This window comes from Ceratotherium simum, chromosome 20 (assembly GCF_057802395.1).
Source record: "Ceratotherium simum simum isolate JZ-2026a chromosome 20, ASM5780239v1, whole genome shotgun sequence".
Taxonomy (NCBI): Eukaryota; Metazoa; Chordata; class Mammalia; order Perissodactyla; family Rhinocerotidae; genus Ceratotherium; species Ceratotherium simum.
This window is the reverse complement of record NC_141919.1, coordinates 14,915,973-14,938,520: the sequence shown is the minus strand read 5'-3', so window position 1 is coordinate 14,938,520 and position 22,548 is coordinate 14,915,973. Positions and strand designations below refer to the sequence as shown.

The 22,548-nt window shown below is 41.4% G+C and overlaps 1 protein-coding gene across 4 annotated transcripts in view; it reads left to right on the top strand.

Annotated features, from left to right (window-relative positions):
- Positions 1 to 22,548, top strand: part of PCSK5 (proprotein convertase subtilisin/kexin type 5) — a 442,283-nt gene that overhangs the window by 391,960 nt on the left and 27,775 nt on the right. For all 4 annotated transcript variants that reach the window (XM_087444465.1, XM_014794699.2, XM_087444466.1 and 1 more), the window contains 5 exons: positions 4,286 to 4,481; positions 13,020 to 13,237; positions 14,332 to 14,568; positions 17,742 to 17,972; positions 20,918 to 21,095. In XM_087444465.1, the coding sequence (XP_087300591.1) occupies positions 4,286 to 4,481; positions 13,020 to 13,237; positions 14,332 to 14,568; positions 17,742 to 17,972; positions 20,918 to 21,095 (1,060 nt within the window). The remainder of the gene's footprint in view (positions 1 to 4,285; positions 4,482 to 13,019; positions 13,238 to 14,331; positions 14,569 to 17,741; positions 17,973 to 20,917; positions 21,096 to 22,548) is intronic.

The following is a 22,548-nucleotide window of genomic DNA, read 5'->3' as shown; positions in this document are numbered from 1 at the left end:
GGAAATAAAAGAATACCTTGAGACAAATGAAAATGGAAACACAATGGTCCAAATTCTATGGGACACAGCAAAAGCAGTACTAAGAAGGCAGTTTATAGCGATACAGGCCTATTTTAAGAAACAAGAATAATCTCAAATAAACAATCTAACTTTACATCTAAAGGAACTAGAAAAAGAGGAACAAACAAAGCCCAAAGTTAGTAGAAGGAAGGAAATAATAAAGACCAGAGTGGAAATAAATGAAATAGAGACTTAAAAAAAGACAATAGAAAAGATAAAAAAAAAAAAAAAAACTTGAGTTAGTTCTTTGAAAAGATAAACAAAATTGATAAACAATTAGCCAGACTCATCAAGAAAAAAAGAAAGACAGCTCAAATTAATAATTTCAGAAATGAAAGAGAAGTTACAACTGACACCACAGAAATACAAAGGACCATAAGAGATTACTATGAATAATTATACGCTAACAAATTGGATAACCTAGAAGAAATGGATAAATTCCTAGGAACTTACAATCTTCCAAAACTAATCACAAAGAAATAGAAAATCTGAACAGACCGACTACTGGTAATGAAATTGTATCAGTAATCAAAGAACTCCCAACGAACAAAAGTCCAGGACTGGACAGCTTCACAGGTGAATTCTACCAAACATTTAAAGAAGAGTTAATACCTCTCCTTCTCAAACTATTCTAAAAAATGGAAGAGGAAGGATTCCTCCCAAACTCACTCTACAAGGCCAGCATTACCCTGATATCAAAACTAGACAAAGACAGTACAAAAAAGGAAAATTACAGGTCAATATCCATGATGAAAATAGATACAAAAATCCTCAACAAAATATTAGCAAACCAAATTTAACAACACATTAAAAGGATCATACACCATGATCAGGTGGGATTTATTCCAGGGACACAAGGATGGTTCAATGTCAATCAATGTGACACACCACATCAACAAAATAAAGGATAAAAATCACTTGGTCATCTCAATAGATGCAGAAAAAGCATTTGACAAAATTCAACATTGATTTATGATAAAAATCCTCAACAAAGTGGGTATAGATGGAACATCTCTCAACATAATAAAGGCCATATATAACAAACCCACAGCTAACATCATCCTCAATAAGGAAAAGCTGAAAGCCACCCCTCTGAGAACGGGAACAAGACAAGGGTGCCCACTCTTGCCACTCCTATTCAGCATCGTACTGGAGGTTTTGGCCAGAGATTAGCCAAGAAAAAAGAAATAAAAGGCATCCAAATTGGAAAGGAAGAAGTAAAACTGTCACTATTTGTAGATGACATGATACTGTATAGAAAACCCTAAAGACTCCACCAAAAAACTATTAGAACTAATAAATGAATTCAGTAAATAGCAGGATACAAAATAAATATACAGAAATCGGTTGTGTTTCTATACACTAACAACAAACTATCAGAAAGAGAAATTAAGAATACAATCCTCTCTACAATTACATCGAAAAGAATAAAATACTTAGGAATAAATTTAACCAAGGAGGTGAAAGGCCTGTACACTGAAAACTTTAAGACATTAATGAAAGAAATCGAAGATGACACAAATAAATGGAAAGATATACTGTGCTCATGGATTGGAAGCATTAATATTGTTAAAAATGTCCATACTGTCCAAAGAAATCTACAGGTTCAATGCAATCTCTATTAAAATACCAATGGCATTTTTCACAGAACTAGAATAAATAATCTTAAAATTTGCATGGAACTACAAAAGACTTTGAATAGCCAAAGCAATCTTGAGAAAGAAGAAAGTTGGAGGTATCATGCTCCCTGATTTCAAACTACACTACAGAACTATAGTAATCAAAATAATACAGTACTGGCACAAAAGCAGACACATAAATCAATGGAACAGCGTAGAGAGCCCAGAAATAAATCCACACCTTTATGGTCAATTAATCTATAACAAAGTAGGCAAGAATATACAATGGGGAAAAGACAGTATCTTCAATAAATGGTGTTAGAAAAACTGGACAGATACATGAAAAAGAATGAAACTGGACCACTTTCTTACACCATATACAAAAATAAACTCAAAATGGATTAAATATTTGAATGGAAGACCTGAAATCATAAAACTCCTAGAAGAAAACATAGGCAGTAAACTCTTTGACATCAGTCTTAGCAATATTTTTTTGGATATGTCTCCTCAGGCAAGGGCAACAAAAGTGAAAATAAACAAATGGGATTATATCAAACTAAAAAGCTTTTGCACAGCGAGAGAAACCATCAACAAAATGAAAAGACAACCTACTGAATGGGAGAATATATTTGCAAATGATATATCTGATAAGGAGTTAATATCCAAAATATATGAAGAATTCATACAATTCAGTATCAAAAAAAATGATTAAAAAATGGGCAGAGGAGGGACTGGCCCTGTGGCCTAGCAGTTGGGTTCTCACATTCTGGTTCGGCGGCCCAGGGTTCGCTGGTTCGGATCCTGAGCGCGGACCTACTCACCACTCATCAAGCCGTGCTGAAGTGGCATCCCACATAGAACAACTAGAAGGACCTATAACTAGGATATACAACTGTGTACTGGGGCTTTGGGGAGAAAAAAGAAAAAGAGGAAGATTGGCAACAGATGTTAGCTCAGGGCCAATCTTCCTCAAAAAAAAAAAAAAAGGGCAAAGGACCTGAATAGACATTTTTCCAAAGAAGACATACAGATGGCCAACAGACACATGAAAAGATGCTCAACATCTCACTAATCATCAGGGAAATGCAAATCAAAACCACAATGACATATCACCTCACACGTCTCAGAATGACTATTATCAAAAAGACAAGAAATAACAAGTGCTGGTGAGGATGTGGAGAAAAGGGACCCCTTGTACACTGTCAGTGGGAATGTAAATTGGTACAGACACTATGGAAAACAGTACAGAGGTTCCTCAAAAAATTAAAAATAGAACCAGCATAGGATCCAGCAGTTCCACTTCTGGGTATTTGTCTGTAGAAAATGAAAACACTAATTCAAAAGGATATATGCACCCCTATGTTCATTGCAGCATTATTTACAATAGCCAAGATATGGAAGCAACCTAGGTTCCCATCGGTAGATGAGTGGATAAAGAACATGTGGTATATATACACAATGGAAGTTTACTCAGCCATAAAAAAAAGAATGAAATCCTACCATTTGCAACAACATGGATGGATCTAGAGGGTATTATGCTAAGTGAAGTAAGTCAGACAGAGAAAGACAAATACCATATGATTTCATTTATACGTGGAATGTAGAAAACACAACAAATGAACAAACAAGGCACAAACAGACTCATAGATACAGAGACAAATTGGCAACTGCCAGAGAGGAGGGGGCTAGAGGGAATGGTGAAATAGCTGAAGGGGATTAAGCAGTACAGACTTCCAGTCATAAAATAAATAGGTCGTGGAGATGTAACATACAGCATAGGGAATACAGTCAACAATATTGTAATAACTTTGTAGATGACAGATGGTTACTAGTCTCATCAGGGTGATCATTTTGTAATGTATATGAGTGTTGAATCACTATATTGTACATCTGAAACTAATACAATATTGTATGTCAACTATACTCAATAAAAAAAAGAATGTTATATTCCTATTAAAGTGATAATTATGTTGAAATGTGCAATGTTAATATGTAGTGAGATGGAATGTAAAAACAGAATTTAAAATGATAGGTGCACCTTCATTCTACTCCTGCAAAGTATAAAAGTTTACATACAAAAATTGAGGGAATTTTCTTGGAGTTTTGGAGTTCAGGGTGATTTTTAAAATTGCGTTCTTTAATAAGGATATTATCTGACTTTTCAATGAAAAATAAATAGATGGACTGTCCATTAAAGGTGGAGTGGGTGGAAAAGTTGCTACTATGTTAGTGTCCTAACAAGACAGTCTTCGGGAAGCAGAAGAATAGACTCCATCGAGCTGTGTGTGTATACACCAGGAAGACAGACAAAGGTGTTACTAGACTGAACAACTGGGCAAAGGGATGCCCCAAGGTGATCTGCACCAATATCAGCAGGAAAGTAAAAGAAATAGGGCAAAAGCCTCCTGTTGTCAATTTCCTTTCTAGACATGTAACTCATCTTGGAAGACAGCATCACTAATACATATTTGGTAAGCTTCCAGATACTCAGGTCTTTGGAGCAGTTAAAGAATCTCTTGCGAGCATCAGTTCTCTGCGTGGATGTGTGTGCTGTTAGATCAAACACATGATGACCCTCTGATCTGCCTTCTTCCCTGGGTTTCTAGGCGCATATCTGCTGGCTCAGGCCTGCGTCTCCTCCTGCCCCCGAGGCACGTGGCCCTCAGTGAGGAGTGGCAGCTGTGAGAACTGCACAGAGGACTGTGCCTCCTGCTCTGGAGCCAAGCTTTGCAAAGAGTGCCGGACTCAGTCAGACCAGCCTCTCTTCCTCCACGAAGGCAGATGCTACACCAAGTGCCCTAAGTAAGTTTCCCTCTTCCTTTTGCTTCTGCTCGTGGCCATTCTTCTGCAGTACTCTGGGGCAATTCCTTCTATTCACCCAAGAACCCTTCTCCTCCCTGGTTAGAGCGCCTATATAAGTGTCCCTTCTTCACTGTCTGACATCGCTGTTGGCCACAGCAGCCAAAGCTTACCTAAGGCCAGATACACACTTCTCCCTTGTGACTATTATATGCATCTATTTTTACTTTTGTGAAATATATTCTTTTTCCACCTTGATCGAGTAGTTGTCAGCTTTTGTTTTTTTTCCCCATCACAAAAGTTAGGCTGTGATAGGCTGGGGAACACATGAACTTCTTCTACATGTTGAAAGTAGGTGAGGTATGAATCATAGACAATAAATAGAGAGTAATACCTCATTAATTATTTATGGCTTCCTCAGCCCTGTGGTTTATAATTCCTTTACTTTTCCTATCAATGGCCCCACCCCCAGGATTTACCTAAAAGGAAAGTGGGAGGAGCAAATGGAAAAGTACATCAGGAAACTTCTAGCCACAAGCAACAGAAATGCCAAGCAGAATGACTGAGAAAAGATGGGTTTTGTTATCTCACATAACAAGTTTGGAAATCCATTTGGCTACTTCAGTGGCCAACACTTCATAAAAACCCACAATCTTTCCATTTTTCTCTTGTGTCTTTCTTAGCTTGTCCTCCCTTGAGCCACATTGAGCCACATTGTCTGCTCTATCTCTGAGCATTACCACCCCAAGCTGCAACAGAGACAGAAAAGGGCCTGTCTCCTGTTGTTTATCTCTTTTAAGAGGAAAGGAAACTTCCTCAGACTTCCCTTCACATCTCATTAGCCAGAATGCATCACTTAACACCTTCCTAAACTTATCTCTGGCAAGGAGAATGCAAATATAAGGATTGGTATAGGCTGACCAAGATTCACCCCTGAACACCAAACAAAGTCAGAACACTGATGGCCAGGAAGAGTGAAGAGAGGGAGGCAAAAAATGAGTTTGGGGAAGCAACCAGCAACATCCATTTTAAGGAATTTGAAATTTCATTTGCCCAATGATTAAAAGAACTTGATGACTGGGCCAGCCCCGTGACTTAGCGGTTAAGTGAGTGTGCTCTGCTGCTGGTGGCCCGAGTTCGGATCCTGGGCATGCACCGATGCACCGCTTCTCCAGCCGTGCTGAGGCCGCATCTCACATACAGCAACTAGAAGGATGTGCAGCTATGACATACAACTATCTATTGGGGCTTTGGGGGAAAAAAAATAAATAAAATTAAAAAAAAAAAAAACTTGATGATAAAAACAATGCCTATTTCCTATGACCTATTTGTGTCCGTTACTGAGATAGATCCTGTAGGGTACAAACATAAATCGTGGTACTTACACTCAAGAAGCTTCCAATCTAGTGTAAAAGCCAAGTGTATTCAATTCAATTCTACAGATACATATTTGGCACCTACTCAGTACAAGAATTGATGGTAGAAGCTAAGTTAAGACCAACTGAAGGAAGTCTGTGCTTGCAAAAGGCTTACAATCCAGTAGGAAGGTTTACATCAATCAATATCATGTGTGTCAGAGCCTTAATAAACAGAGAGCCAAGAGACTCCAAGGGAAAAGAAACCATTTAAAAACAGCTACTTGAGTGCTTGCGATATCTGGGCACTACACTAAGGGCTTCAAATGTACTATCCCCTTAATCCTCACAAGGATCCTCTTATCCAGATACTACTATTTCGCTCATATTAAGGATGAGGAAAGGGGTGGCATGCTCAATATCACACAGCTAATCCATGGTATGGTCGGGATTTCAACCTAAATCTCTCTAGCACTGAAGTCCATGTGCTTAACCACTGCACAAGGCCACCTTCTCATCCAACTGGGTTTTTTTTATAACAGCTTTATTGAGATTCAATTCGCATACTGCACAATTCACCTATATAAAGTGTACAATTCAATGGTTTTTAGTATATTCAGAGTTGTGCAATCATCACCACAATAGATTTTAAAATATTTCCATCACCCCTAAAAGAAAACTCTATACCCTTCTAGTAGTTACTCCCAATTCCCCCAGCCTAAGCAACCACTAATTTACTTTCTGTGTCTATAGATTTGCCTATTCTTAAACATTTCATATAAATAGAATGATACAAAATATGATCTTTTGTGACTGGTTTCTTATATCCAGCATAATATTTTCAAAGTTCCTGCCCAGGTGGGTATTTGACAAGAGGCTTACTGGTGAAAGGGTCAGGGTCAGAGAACCCAGGGGGAAAAGGGAGTGTGAGGCAAGACCGAGTTAGGACAGTCCCAGCCATCCTCCCCCAACAACCGTGCTCCAGCCTCAGCAAAGTTAGCAAAGATGTTATTGTACAACAAAGGTGAAGGTCAGAAATCTCCTTACCAAAGTCAATCATTGCTTCCTCATTGACCTTTGCCATAGCAGAAGTGAACTGGTTGTCATTATTATCACCTTACTTATTTAGTAATTACCACCCCTTCTCAACTGTCTCTTGGATTCTTTGAATGTTCCAGGAGTTGACAATGCATTAAAGTGAGGAAAAGAGAGATGCATTTTGCCTTCCTCTAATTAGTAGACCACTCAACACTTCTTTCCTCTAAATCTGGGTTGAGCCATTCTTATGCAGCCATGGGACGCCATGCAGCTACATGGCGGTGTTGACACAAGTAATTGCTAACCAATCTATAGATAAGAAAGACAGTGATATTTATCGAGCCTATGCTGAGGACTAGCTTGGAAGTTATATACCAGGGAAGAAAGCACTCTGGAGAAGGGTAGTTTAGCACGGTTATATACCATTTCAGAACAAAGAACATACATCAAGCATAACAGGAATACAATTTTTTGCCCCCAAAGTCACAAAGATATATTTTGCTGCAGTTTAGCACACACAGCAGGTCAACCTGACCTTGGTTATCAGAAAGAAAGGTTATCTTCAAAGAAGTATTGGTATTGGCGTCAGGGAAAGGGAGACATTGTCTTTAAAGAGTGCATCCTTTGCTTTGGGAAGATGTTTGAAGCACATGTATAATGCACCTTTGGTGGGCCATAAGTCAGGCTGTTCTGGGAAAAACAAGTTTTAGGCCAAATCAGGGTTAAACCAGAATGGCTTCCCCATATACCTCAATATGTGAAAACTTATTATTATTAATATTTTCATCAGCAGCCACGATATTTTGTATTTTTTGAGCAGTAGGGAAGCTACTAACATGGTCTCAAAATCCTGTGGACTATGGAATCACGAGCATGTGATTCAACTCCAACACGAGCCCTCCTGTTTGAGTAGGGTGGTCTGATCACTGTGGGGTCCCTCGTCTTTGTGTTTACAAAAAAACAGGGGAGATACAGTCTGAGGAACATATTATATTCAGCTTGGCTTGGCAGCTTTGTTGCTATTTCTGAGAAATTGCCTTTTTGGGTGTGGTCCATCCTAAAACAGCAATAAGATTTATAACAGGAACACAACCTGCAATGAAACAGCATCCAGGTATTCGGAATTATTTATAAGCCAGCGTTAGTAGCCACTGTTTTTTCAAACACGGTATATGTTCATGAAAGAGAAAAGCTTGAGTAGTAACATATGTCATTATAGAGATTGTTTAAAAAGCAATGCAAAACTTAAAGTGTGCTCGAATTCACCAAATATGAACAGATTTTAAGCTCTGGTAGAAGAAAAACCGTCTTCCTTTAGGCACTGGCTGTCACTGTCTTGGGTGTAAGATATAGGCGAAGCTCCAGAACCACACAGCTTCTGCATTACATATAATTGTCTGAGCAGAAAGACTTCAACATAAAGTTCTCTAAATTTAACAATTTAATGAAGGTGGCCTTTGCTTCTCAAAAGAAATATTTATCTTCTTAAATAAAAATAATAATGACGTAAAGCATTAACAAAAGAGTTTCATAAATGCAGGGAGAAAACAGGAGGAGAAATTACTGGGCAGGTCTGTGTGGAAAAGGCTGCTTTGAGCAAAGTGGCTCTCTGAAAAACACCTTCTCATGTTGTCTTCTGGCTGCCTCCTGACAAGTGTCTGAGATTCACATAATTTTAAGTTAGCAGTAGTCTTCAATAGTTTTTTTTTTCTTTTTTTCTTGAATCCCCTCCTTTCATTTCAGCCTCTCATCCGACATCCACTGACTTGCTATGACAAGAATCTGAAAAAGCTTTCTTTGTGCTGCATCTTTTAAAATTCTATACTAGAATTGCTCACCTTCAGTGTCCAGAAGCTATTCTGTAAAGACCTTGGCCAGGGCTAGCACAGAAAATTCCCCAGTGGTGGGCTGATATCAGGTAGCCCAAAACCCCTAACCTCTAACCACAGGGTTAGTCCTTCTGATATCCCAGTCCCCGCCCTGAAACTACAAAGTGTGGCTGGCCCCACCCTGAGTCATTTCATGAGCATAAACTATCGGAGGGGCCGATGATGAATAACAAAGACATTCCTACCATTTGGAAAATTCCAAGAGTTTAGGAGTTATTTAGGGAGAACCCCGACCTCTCTTTGGGTGAGGCCAAATTCCTCAGTACATACATAAAAACAGTGAGTCCACCAAATTCTCATTCAGGTGGAAGATGTGATACGTTTGAGAATGCACTAAATTTCCTTAATTTCAAATTTCTCAAATTCAGTCAAACTCTTAGTGAGTATATGATACATTTCTATCCATTGTCTTGTCAAATTCATTTTTAGGAGATTGACTTGGTTGGACAAAGTAGCGATGTGTTTGAGTGTTCTCCATCATGGTCCAAAAAGCTAAGGATGCTAATGTGTGAGGAAGCCTGGTCTTACCTTTCATCTGGATACTATATAGTATAGTATATAGTATTCTCTTACCTCTTCTACCTAAACTGCTTCTTCTCCAATTTTTCTTTCTTAAAACGATATTAGAAATGTGACTTTTATTCACCCTGTCCTATTTCTTCCTGACACAGTCAATACATTTTTGTTTACAAAATAAATACAAGAAATTAATGGCTGAAAGAATGATAAAATGGATGTGAATGAGTTAATTATTTAAAACATCAAGTAAAGATGCTGTATAGGAGGAGTCCCGTATGGCTTTAGGATCCAAAGTAGGGACTGTAGTAGATTGAGTAATTTGCTGCAATTCTTCTTCCTGTAACTTTGTAGCAACTCCCATGAGAGGCAGAATGGACTTCCCTGACCCTTGACTTTGACTTTGGGCTGGGTTATTTGATTTGAATTAGCCAATGGGATGTTAGCAGGAAAGAAGCAGAGGCTTAAAATGTGTTTGCCTGGTTGAACTTGCCCTCTTGTGCTTCTGTCATGGCTAAGAGAAGAACATGCCCTAGTAGTCCCCTGTGCCAGGGAGGATATAGGGATGTGAAGAAGACTAGGACCCAGTATGCAGCTTGGAGTCAGGCCTCCTCCCCCCAGAGTGCATGCCTGAGTTCTTCCTCTATAATAACATGTGCCTCTTTGAGTGCAGGCTCAGCAGAGATCTGCCTACACACAGATATATGAATGACGAGTTTGGGGGTGTTTCATTACAGAGCGCTATTACGGCAATAGCTGACTAATAGCAGAATAATTATTGAAAACAATTGGAACAGGTACCTATGACATTGGAAGTCCATTTTCTCTAAACTGGTTTAGGATTTTCCTGCTTCTGCAAGTTCCAGCTCTTCCCTTCAGCTTTTCCCTTCAAACAAACATCATCTATACTTCCCTTATTTCCCAGTTATATTTGAGAGGGTTGGGGCTTTTCATATTTACTGTGTTCACATACCAGTGAATGATTTCTATGGTGTGATAGTTTAATCCTTCAGTTACAATATACATACAGTCATCAGATTCCACCCAGAAGGTCAACCACACAAACACGTACTCCAATAACAGGTGCTCCAGATATGTTTGATGCTCTGTGCAAATGTTTACATGTGTGTGTTGGAAAGAAACCATCAGAGGTTGGCTGAGAGCATCCAAAGGCAAAAATGTTTCTAATTTTTTATTAATTATTTTATTAAGGTCATATTGGCTTATGACATTATGTAAATTTCAGGTGTACATTATTATATTTCAGATTCTGTATAGATTGCATTGTGTTCACCACCAATAGTCTACTTTTTATCTGTCACCATACATATGTGCCCTTTTACCCCTTCTGCCCTCCCCCCACTCCCTTCCCTTCTGGTGACCACCAATCTGTTCTCCTTATCTATGTGTTTGTTTGTTTATTTATCTTCCACATATGAGTGAAATCATATGATATTTGTCTTTCTCTGTCTGGCTTATTTCGCTTAGCATAATACCCTTAAGTTCCATCCATGTTGTTGCAAATGGCACAATTTTGTCTTTTTTATGGCTGAGTAGTATTCCATTGTATATATATACCACATCTTCTTTGCCTGTTCATCTGTTGATGGGCACATGGGCTGCTTCCAGGTTTTGGCTATTGTGAATAATGCTACATTTAACATAGTGGTGTATAAATCTTTTTGAATTAGTGATTTCATGTTCATTGGATAAATACCCAGAAGTGGAAAAGCTGGATCATACAGTATTTTTATTCTTAATTTTTTGATAAATCTCCATACTATTTTCCATAGTGGCTGCACCAGTTTGCATTCCCACCAGCAGTGTATGAGGGTTCCCTTTTCTCCACATCCTCTCCGACACTTGTTATTTCTTGTCTTGTTAATCATAGCCATCCTGACAGGTGGGAGGTGATATCTCATTGTAGTTTTGATTTGCATTTCCCTAATAATTAGTGATGTTGAACACCTTTTCATGTGCCTGTTGGCCACCTGTACATCTTCTTTGGAAAAAATGTCTGTTCATACCCTCTGCCCATTTTTTGATCCAGTTATTCTTTTTTTTTATTGTTGACATTGTATGAGTTCTTTATATATTTGGAAATTAATCCCTTGTTGGATATATGATTTGCAAATATTTTCTCCCAGTTGGTGGGTTGTCTTTTTATTTTTTTGATGGTTTCCTTTTCCATGCAGAAGCTTTTTAGTCTGATGTAGTCCCATTTGTTTATTTTTTTCTTTTGTTTCCCTCACCTGGTGAGATATGGTATTCAAAAAGATGCTGCCAAGACCCATGTCAAAGAGCATAGTGCTTATGTTTTCTTCTAGGAGTTTTATGGTTTCAGGTCTTACATTCAAGTCTTTAATCTATTTTGTATTAATTTTTGTGTATGGTGTAAGATAATGGTCTACTTTCATTCTTTTGCATGTGGCTGTCCAGTTTTCCCAACACCGTTTGTTGAAGAGACTTTCCTTTCTCCATTGTATGTTCTTGGCTCCTTTGTTAAAGATTAGCTGTCCATAGATGTGTGGCTTTATTTCTGGGCTCTCAATTCTGTTCCATTGATCTGTGTGTGTGTCTGTTTTTCTGCCAGTACCATGCTGTTTTGATTACTATAGCTTTGTAGTATATTTTGAAGTCAAGGACTGTGATACCTCCAACTTTGTTCTTTTTTCTCAAGATTCCTTGAGAAAAAGATTATTTGAGATTTTTCTTGTTTCTTGAGGTAGGCCTGTATTGCTATAAACTTCCTTCTTAGTACCGCTTTTGCTGCATCCCGTAAGTTTTGTATGTTGTGCTTTTGTTTTCATTTGTCTCCAGATATTTTTAAATTTTCCTTTGATTTCTTCATTGGTCCAATAGTTGTCCCATAGCGTATTGTTTAGTCTCCACATATCTGTGACTTTTCCAGCTTTTTTCTTGTAGTTGATTTCTAGTTTCATAGCATTGTAGTTGGAAAAGATGCTTGATATGACTCCAATCTTCTTAAGTTTATTGAGGCTGGCTTTTTTTTCCCAACATAGGGTCTATCTTTGAGACTGTTCTGCGTGCACTTGAGAAGACTGTGTATTCTGCTGTTTTTGGATGGAATGTTCTCTCTCTCTGTATATATCTATTAAATCCCCCATCTGGTCTAGTGTTTCATTTAAGGCCACTGTTTCCTTGTTGACTTTCTATCTGGATGATCTATCCATTGACATAAGTGGGGTGTTAAAGTTCCCTAGTATTATTGTGTTGCTGTCAATTTTCCCCTTTATGTCTGTTAATAGTTGCTTTATATACTTTGGTGCTCCTGTGTTAGGTGCATATAAAGTGATTCTAATTTTATAGAGCATTAAACCTTTTGAGCTTTTTGAAAATAATAGTTTTACTTATTGAATTTTTTAAAAATGTATTAAATTGAATAAAAAGCATTTTCTACTCTAATGTAAGGCTCTAACAAAGTGAAAGACAAAAGCATGAAAATTAGAGATAAAATAGGGAAATCAGAAGATGACTGAACTATATACCAATGAACAACAGTTGTTTTCAAACAAACCAAATTCACGAGGATAATACCTATCCCTTTCATTTTATTTTTCCAGACTTCATTTTTTACCACTCTTCCTCAGGAATCTGATGGATTCATTTTGGTCGACAACAACAGCAGGCTTTCTGTTTTCAGACCTGACTCCTTTGCCACCAGGTGTGAGTCATTTCCCTGGTTGGAAAGCTCCGTCAGTTGCTCTCTCTTCTCCCCACAGGGGCTTCTATGCAGGAGATGGCACATGTGAACGCTGTAGCCCTCCTTGTAGGACATGTGAAGGAAATGCCACCAACTGCCACTCTTGTGAAGGAGACCTTGTCCTGCTCCACGGAGAGTGCCGGGAGACCTGCTCCGAGAGGCACGTGGCTGTGGAGGGAGTGTGCAAGCATTGCCCAGAGATGTGTCAGGACTGCATCCATGAGAAAACATGCAAAGGTACCTGGGAGCATCCCAGGAGAAAGCGTGGCTCTACTGAGCCACCCCAGCTGAGGGCCAACTCTCTGAGGGTGGGGTCCAAGCAGAACTAGGGGAACCAGTCTCCCTACCTTTACTGAAACGTATAGAACTCTGTGCACATCACTGAGGAAATTGAGGGTGAGAGAAAGCCTTTCCATTATGGATTCTGCAAGTTAAGACAAGAGCCTGTTTTTGCACAATTTCTTCCACACATATGTACTGAGCACTTAGGGGGTGCTAAGCATTATCCCAGGTTCTAAAGATGCAAATAAGAACCCAAAGTTCCTGCCTCTTTGAGCACAAAATCTTATAGGAGAGACCGATAGTAATGGAACACAAAGGTAGCTAGAGAATTGCAACTGTTATTTAACGATACGAAAGAAAAGTTCAGGCAACTATTAGACTCTAGAATAGCACTCTGGCTAGGAATTTTTTCTCTGGAATTATCTCCCAAGAAAGACTGTCTAATTTCCTCTCCAGAATAAGACAGACTCATTTAACTGGTGCTGTCCTATTTAAAGGAGTCTCTTTGTGTAACCTAAAGTGTTTTCCAGAATTCCCCGCAAATAAGAGAATGAACACAAATAAAATAAACCCACAATGCATTCTTCATACTGATTAACCATGTATATTTCATTGGTCAACCCTACCAGTGAATGAAGAATTAACTAATGCGAGAATTCCTAAACTGCTTTCTGTATTGAATAGAGCGTGGGGTGCTCACTACAACTTTAAAAATCAGTTAATGCCTTCCAGGTTTTTCAAAAAATACCTCCAATATCTCAGCCATCACTCATCTGCCACAGCATTATGATTTTTTGCACCTCCAAGGGGCAGGTCATTTCAGAATGTAAACCGAGCTCCATCCAATCGGTCCACCATATGTGGTCTCCTCTTCCAAGGCAGGGCTTGTGAGACATGGAGGATGTTCTCTGGCAGGGTGGGGATGGGGCAAATGCATGTGCACTCAGGTCAAATGAGCCAAAGTGGTGGACAGGCTAGCCCACTGCAGAAGGAATGAATTCCTTTCTCCTGTGCCCCTGGGGGTAATTTGCTGCTTCCCCCTTCTCCAGAGTGCATGCCTGGGTCCTTCCTGTACAATGATACATGCCATCAATCCTGTCCCCACCATTTCTATGAAGATGCACACCAGTGTGTCCCCTGCCATGAAGACTGTCTGGAGTGCAGTGGCCCCTCAGCAGACGACTGCGACCTCTGTGCTGAGGCATCCTTGGTTCTCTACGATGGGCGATGTTTGGATGAGTGTCCAGCAGGAACTTACTATGAAAGAAAGACTAAGGATTGCAAAGGTAAAGACTTGCAGGTGCATGGCTAAGCACTGCATCCCAAGGAGCCTAACAGGATTATGTGTTTATGCCAGGACAAAGTAGGTTCTGGGGTTTGCATGGTTCCATCCCAGGGCTGTTGTCCCACCCCTTTCCCTCCTGCTCAAGGAAGTATGTTTTGACTCTGCTCTAATTTATTATTTATTTTTAGAATGAACCATTTGTCAGCTTTGATCATGTAACTTTTGTTAGCAATGAATAGTGCTGACCCTCCTCACAAAAGTGGCTGATCAAAAAGGATTCCCATGTGAAGATTTACAACACAGATGAAGAGCCTTCTGAAGTTACCAAAAATGGAAGATTTTTCTTAAAATTTTAAGCCATTACAGGTTTACAGCAGCCTAAGGAAAGCTGTGCCACAGAGGATTTTCTCAGTGCCTCATGTCTCCCTTCACCGTTTACCTCCCTGAATCTCCCCTCCATCCCCTCATCACCTTCAGCTCCTCCTGCTCTGGGTCCCTATTCCATCCCACTTGGCACTTCAATCCCTACACATTCAGAAGGATCTGCTCTGCTTTATGCCTCCTTACGTTCTAACTGGGCATGAGTTCTTTGCCTCTTATTAGCTATCAGGGATCAGAAAAATTAAATAAATTGCCCACTACTAGAGGAATTCTCAAGCAAGTGAGAGAAGCATCCAGGGGGAATGGACTTTTCTTTTTTCCCCCAGTTTTATTGTGATAAATTGATAATATATAACATTGTGTACGTTTAAAGTGTACATCATGATGATTTGATATACATATACGTTGTGAAATGATGACTACAGAAAGATCAGTGATCACATCCATCACTTCACGGTTACCTGTTTTTTTTGGTAAGACCGTTTAAGATCTACTCTCTTAGCAACTTTCTTGTGTACAATACTGTATTGTTGACTATAGTCACAGGATTCACTCCAGCTAGGCAGCCCGTGGTAATTTAACCCCTATGTGGCCTCCAAGCAAACATGAGATAGATATCCAGAGGCAGGCCCCCTAACCACAGCAAGAGCTTGAGGGTGAACTCCCGTGGCAGGAGAAGCTTTGGGCCACCCACATCCTAGAAGGTACTCAGGGAAATGTTTTGGTAGGACATGAAGATGTAGTTTCCCCTGAAAGCTTTCTGCTCTAGCCTTATGGTCCGGATATTCCTTTTTGTGTGTTTATGTAAAGCGCTCTTTAGTATCAATGTCCCACCTGACTAGTTGTGTAAGAACATGGGCTTGAAGACGGGCGGCTCTGCTTGTGCAGCAGAAGGGGCGGGAGTGAGCCTGGGAGGCAGGCTGTGAGCTGGGGGTCAGTTTCCACGAGAAGTTCAGACACTCAGCCAAAGGCCTGCAGGGCCATCTTGCCTGTACTAGGGCAGGAACTGAGGATCAACTTCTGGCCTTTCTCTGGTGTTCAGTAATAGAAGTAATTTGCCACAGAGAGAACTTTACAGGTCTCAGAGTATGTTTACTTAATTTACTTGATTTAATTTTCTCATTGAGAAAGGCTGGTTGCCCATTAGAATCACCTGGGGAGCTTTAAAAACTACAGATGCCTGGGCTCACCTCAGACCAACTCAACTGTTAGAAAGTCACTTGAGGTCTGTCCCTGCGATGCTATTGCACCTCCCACTGGTGCACAGGGAGGCTGAGGTAAGAAACAGGGTGACCACCAGAGAGAAGCAGCAAAGGACCTGACGTGAAAATTAAGATTTGAGTGGCTATAGAGAAGCATCTGGAGGGCCGGCTCCGTGGCTTAGCAGTTAAGTGCGCAATCCACTGCTGGCGGCCCGGGTTTGGATCCCGGGCACGCACCGACGCACCACTTCTCCGGCCATGCTGAGGCCGCGTCCCACATACAGCAACTAGAAGGATGTGCAGCTATGACATACAACTATCTACTGGGGCTTCGGGGGAAAAAAATAAATAAGTAAAGTTAAAAAAAAAATTTAAAAAAAGAAAAAAAAAAAAAAAAGAGAAGCATCTGGAACCAAGCAATCTCCAAGCAGATCTCCTCTAAGAAACAAGAGGACTTGGGATCCATTCTGATCACCCCAAATTATCCCCTACGAGACAACATAGACACCTCTAAGGACCCCACACCTTTCCCGAGGCACTGGGGCAGAAAGAGCAAGAGCCCTTGTTCGGGTCTTGCGTTCAACTCCTGACCCTGCCCCTTTCAACCAAGTGACTGAGCTCCTCCAGCCTCAACTTCCTGATCTAGATAAAATGAGATGATGATAATCACAATGATAATACCAGGCATCTATTCATCCAGTGAGTGCTTACTGGGGGCCTGCTGTGTGCCACATGCTCCTCCAGGCCTGGGGAACAGCAGGGAATAATACAGACAAAATCCTGCCCTCATGGAGCTTGCATTCTACTTGGGAAGACAGAGCCTAAAGAAGACAAGTCTTCTTGTGGAAGGAAAAATAAGGCAGGGAAGAGGGACAGGAAGTTGGGCAGGATGGAGTTGAAATTAGAGAGAAGGCGGCCTGGAAGATGTTGTTGAGAAAGGGAGGGAACAAACTATGCTATACCTGGGAGAAGAAAATTCTAGGCAGAGGGAATGGCAACTGCTAACACCTCGAAGGGGAGTGAGTTGTTCTTATTCGTCTGTCTAACAAGTATTCACTGAGTGCCTGTCATGTGCCAGGCCCTCCCATAGGTACTGTGAGTCCATAAATGAATACAAAAAAGGCCTTCTTTGTCAACAGGTAATTATAACATATCTCGACAATTATTACATTAGTGATAAGCTCAAGGTGTTCTGGGAGGTCAGTGGAGGACCGCAGGAGTTGTGGTGGTGAAAAGGCCACAAGCTGTGTGTGACCATGCTGCTGCAGAATTGCTTATTACGATTTTGTTGCAGTTTGGGTAATTATAGTGACTCTTACTAATATTTCTGAGGTGGCTGTTGCAGGAAGGGCCCTCTAGATATTACAGAGAATGTGAAACAGCCATTTTTTTCTCATTTTGTAAGAAGAATGCTCCACCCAGAGCCCAAGGGCTGTACTCAATTCATGGTCCCACACCGTTGGCACAGAGCCTTGGAAATCTCTGGAACAAACGAGGAAGGAATGTGAACACACTTTCCAGGGGAACTGCTTCCCTAGAGGGGCGCCCTGGCCTCTCTCACTTTCTGTCTGCTGCCCCCTCCCACCCACAGATTGCCACAAGTCCTGTCAGACCTGCTCGTCATCTGGGACCTGCACGACCTGTCAGGAAGGCTTGAGGCTGAACCACCATGGGGACTGTGTGCCTCACCAGGAATGCGCCCCCTCTGAGTACTGGGATGAGGGGGCTGTGGGATGCAAGCCCTGTCACGCTAAGTGCTTCCACTGCACGGGCCCCTCAGAGGACCAGTGTCACACCTGCCTGAGGGACAGCCTTCTTCTCAGTGAGTTGCTTTTCCTCTGAGGAGGGCTTTGTCTTTCCCTCCAGCTGAGAAACTACTTTGCACGACGCCTGGTGCCCAGTAGATTTGGTGTCTTTCTTTTTAATTGTTTACTTTGTGTTTGGGAAACTTTCAAACCTACAGAAAAGACACAAGAGTGAGAACAGTACAAAGAATGGTCACATGTGCCCTTTACCCCCTACCCCACCGTTCATCTCTGACCCCCTCTGCTTTATCACGTGCTTGCTCTTGGTCTTCCGCTCTCAACGTATATGCAGACATAATCCACGATATATTTGTTTCTGAACCATTTGCAGATATGTTACATACATCATGACCCCTTTCCCACAAATACTTTATGTATTTCCTAAGAATAGGGATGCTTTCTTACATAACCACAGCACAGTTGTCAACTCTCATAAATTTAACATTGCTACAATACTTTAGTATCCCATCTGTATTATAATTTTGTCAATTCCCCTTTAGGACAGGGTCCAGTCTAGAGTCAGGTATTGCATTAAGTTGTCTCTTTAGCATCCTCTAATCTGAAACATTTCCACGGACTCTCTTTGTCTTTTATAGTATTGACATTTTAGAAGATCACAGTCCCTATCCCTCCACTGGGGTTTGTGTGAAGTTTACCCATGATTAGATGGAGATTATGCATTCTCAGCCAGAACGCTTCACAGGTGATGTTGTGTCTTTCTGGAGACACACATGATGTTTACCTGCCTCTCGTCAGTGATGTTAATTTTGGTCACCTGTTCAGGATGCTGTGCAATTTCTCCACTGCATAGTTATATTTTCCCTTGTGATTAATAAGCGGTCTGTGGAGAGACACTTTATGGACATGCAGGAATTCAGTTCCTCATCAAAATTTCCCCTTGATTTAGCATCCGTTGATTAATAAATCTTCCTGAACAAAGTGTGGCGCTGTCTGAGGTTGGCCGCTTCCAGCAGATCCGTGTGAAGATTACAGCTAATGTGAAGCAGTGCCCTCAGGTTTCCAGGGATACCAACATTAGCCTTAGCACAGGTATGGGAGAAAGAAAATGAAACAAAACTCAACTCAGCTGAGAGAAGGAGCAGTGGAGGGTATAGGAGAGAGAGAAGGAAGGAGGAACATGCTGAGGACCTGGAGAGTGTTAGTGTTCCTCTCCCCAACCCAGTAGAGTAGACCTGAGAAGCAAGACCCTCGAAGTAGAAACGTGTGGCAATTTTTCCTCTTCTTCTTGAGGTGTCGTCAGCTAGGGCACCATTTCCCTGCTACAACACAGGGAGAGCTATCCTCATACCATTCCTGATCACCTCCCAATAGAAAACACTTGAAGATACCAGTCTCCTCTATCTGTCCATCTTAGCTCCTCTCACACACATCTCAGTGACCTTCCTTCCCAGTTCCTGCTTCATGAGAACATTCCAGATCTCCCGCTTCATCCCAATCCCCAGGACCTCCTTTTATAATTACCCCAATCTACAGAGCTACCAGTGATCACCTCAAGTGCCTTCATACAGACAGGAGGACATCTTACCACTACCAGGTGGTTTTCCCTTAAACTAGGGATATGAATTAGACTAGAACTGAGACTTTAGTGCTGATGTGTAACACAGAGCCATAGGCCCCCAAGGGCTGGACACAGGATGTACTCAGGCCTGATCTTCTCACATTCTCCCACCCTGCACCTCACCACTACCACCAGGGTCAGCTAGTTATAAACTAGGTAATTCCTCTGGAGGTTGTGGTAGACTGAATAATGCTGCCCCTAAAAATATTCACATCCTAATCTCCAGTCCCTGTGAATGTTATCTTGCATGGCAAAAAGGATTTTGCAGATGTGATTAAATTAATGGTCTTGATTTGGGAGGATTATCCTGGATTATCAGATGGGTCCTTACAAGAGGGCGGCAGGATGATCCGAGTTAGTAGTTGAAGGCTATGTGACGACAGAGCAGAGGAACACAGAGACAGAAGATGCTGTGCTCTGGCTTTGAAGATGGAGGAGGCCACAAATGAAGGAATGTAGGTGATCTCCAGAAGCTGGACAAGGCAAAGAAACAGATTCTCCCCCAGATCCTCCAAATGGAACATAGTCTTACAGACCCAGTTTAGACTTCTGACCTCCAGAACTGTAAGATAAGAAATTTGTATTGTTTAAAGCCACTAAATTTGTGGTAATTTGTTACAACAGCACTAGGAAACTAGTACAGAGGTGTTTCATCTTTAGGGGATTAGGGCTTCCCTCTAGTTAACCAGATACATCAATGGGACAATGAACCATTGTCAACGTCCACCTTTAACACAAGAGCCACGGGTCAAGCAGTTACTGGAGACCTGGCACTGTGCCAGGTGCTGGAAACTCAGAGTGAATGACATGGCCCCTGCCCTCAAGGAGCTCAGAGAGTCTCCCAGCACAGAGTTTGAGTCCACAGCACTTTTTACGGCAACTCTAATATTATTTAGCTTTTCCACCAGTGCCTGTGCTTAATGCTGACTAGAGTTATGGCTTCTGGTCTAGAGCTGACCAGTGGCTCACACTAGAAATGCAGGTGAGCCTGGCTTCCATTCTACGAGGTTGAGCAGAAGCTGGGGAGGAAGTTGCCTCTAAGGACTGTGTGCTAACCTGCAACGTTAGCAAATCTCAGTTTGTTACTTTCTATTTAACCCACTCTCACCTCCCACCCCTAAATGTTCTTAAGGAAGAAGGCAAGAATCAGTGGCTCCACTGGGGTTGGTGGAGGAAGGACTGGGGTGGTGTGTGGGTGAACAACTGAACTCCAACTCATCTTACTGTGTAGAGCAGAGAATTTAAGGTTTTAATCTGGTTTTTAAATACCTAGGCAAAACAGAAACTCACTGTCCATGGTACACAGTAGGGAGCATGTAGAGGAGGTTTGGGAGACGTGTGTCATACTTGATACCAAGGTGGACTCTTTTCCTCCCTTGGCAGACACAACCTGCGTGCAGGACTGCCCCGAGGGCTACTACGCCGATGAGGACAACCACCGGTGTGCCCCCTGCCACAGCTCTTGTAGGACATGTGAAGGGAGATACAGCATGCAGTGCCTTTCCTGCCAACCAGGCTGGTTCCAGCTGGGAAAGGAGTGCCTGCCCCAGTGCAGGGATGGGTAAGGTGCTCAACACACTTTTCCCTCATTTAATCCCATAACCACTCCAGATATCACTATTAGCAAACCCATTTTACAGATGAGGAAGCTAAGTCTCAAAACACTTACATGACCAGATCGAAGTCTCCTGCTAGTAAGGAACAAAGATGAGAGTCCAACCCAGGTCTAATGATCTCTAAATGATTTCAGCCAGTTCATGGTAATGGAAGAGGAAACAGGAGAGGCAGAGTGACCCAGTGAGATAACACAAAGGGCAGATTGTCAAGTCAGACTCACATGCCAAACTTCACTAACAATTCAAAGGACACAAGAAATCACAAAGCAGAGGTGAAGCATCCTTCCCCTAGAGAAGTCTAAGACCATGAATGTAGGTTCTTTCTCTTCTTCATTAGGATTTGTTCTGATCAGATTTAACATGCGAGGTCTAAGCCCTGTATGTGGAACTTTGATTTTACAGAGGGAACAATTTCAGTTAAATATCTCCATTTATGCCCCACTAGTTCTCCAACCTGCCATGCCCCCATAAATCCACAAATTACGAGTTTTGTTACCATAAGCAACCTAGACACACAGACGTATCCCTCTAAAAGCATTTCACTGATAAAAACTCGCTGTTATTTTTCTGCTAGGAAAAACTGTTAGTTAGTGTGTTTATCAGAAGGTCTGGTTACCAGCATATCTGGAAGAGGATTTGACTGGGTCATGCCTTTCTTCCCTGAGGCATCCCTAGTAAAGAGAAAGACTGACTACAGACCTGTCGCCAACTCCTCCTTCCCAGTCAGTAACCTCAGGCACTGAGAGTTTCCCATCCGGATTGAAGGGCTGTAACCTTGGACTTTCCCCCAATGTTTTTGCCCGGGTCAGCACATCTCTTCTCATCTCTTCAGTTCTACAGCAATTACTGCTTCTAGCACTCATTGTAGTGCTACACACTGTCTTGTGTTTTGATTTACCTCATTCATTCACTCATTCATTCATTCATTCAACACATGTTTAATGAAGAGCACCTTGTATGTATAACATGAGTAAAACAAACACCTCGAGCTTCAAGAGCTTATTCTTTTTATATATCTCTTCCCAAGAAAATTATAAGCTCCTAGAAGGAAAACACCTCTTATTTTTCACACATGTTACCACAATACTCAGCACAGAGCCACACACATTAGCAGCCCTCAGAAAACACCAGCCATACAGGTCAATGAAGAAAGGGCCCTGCCAGACAAGAGATGGGTGGGCTACCTGGCTCAGCCCTTCATCTTCATCCCAATGAGTGCCTGAAAAGACCTGGATCCCATATAAAGAATCTCCATCTTCCCCAAATCAAGTCGTTAAATAATCTTATACAAACAAAAAGGACATAATCCTGTGATCTAAATAGATTGCAGACCATGGAATTAAGAAGACAATTTTTCCATGGTGTGTGAAGTTACCCACTGGGAGAAGAGGCAGAGTT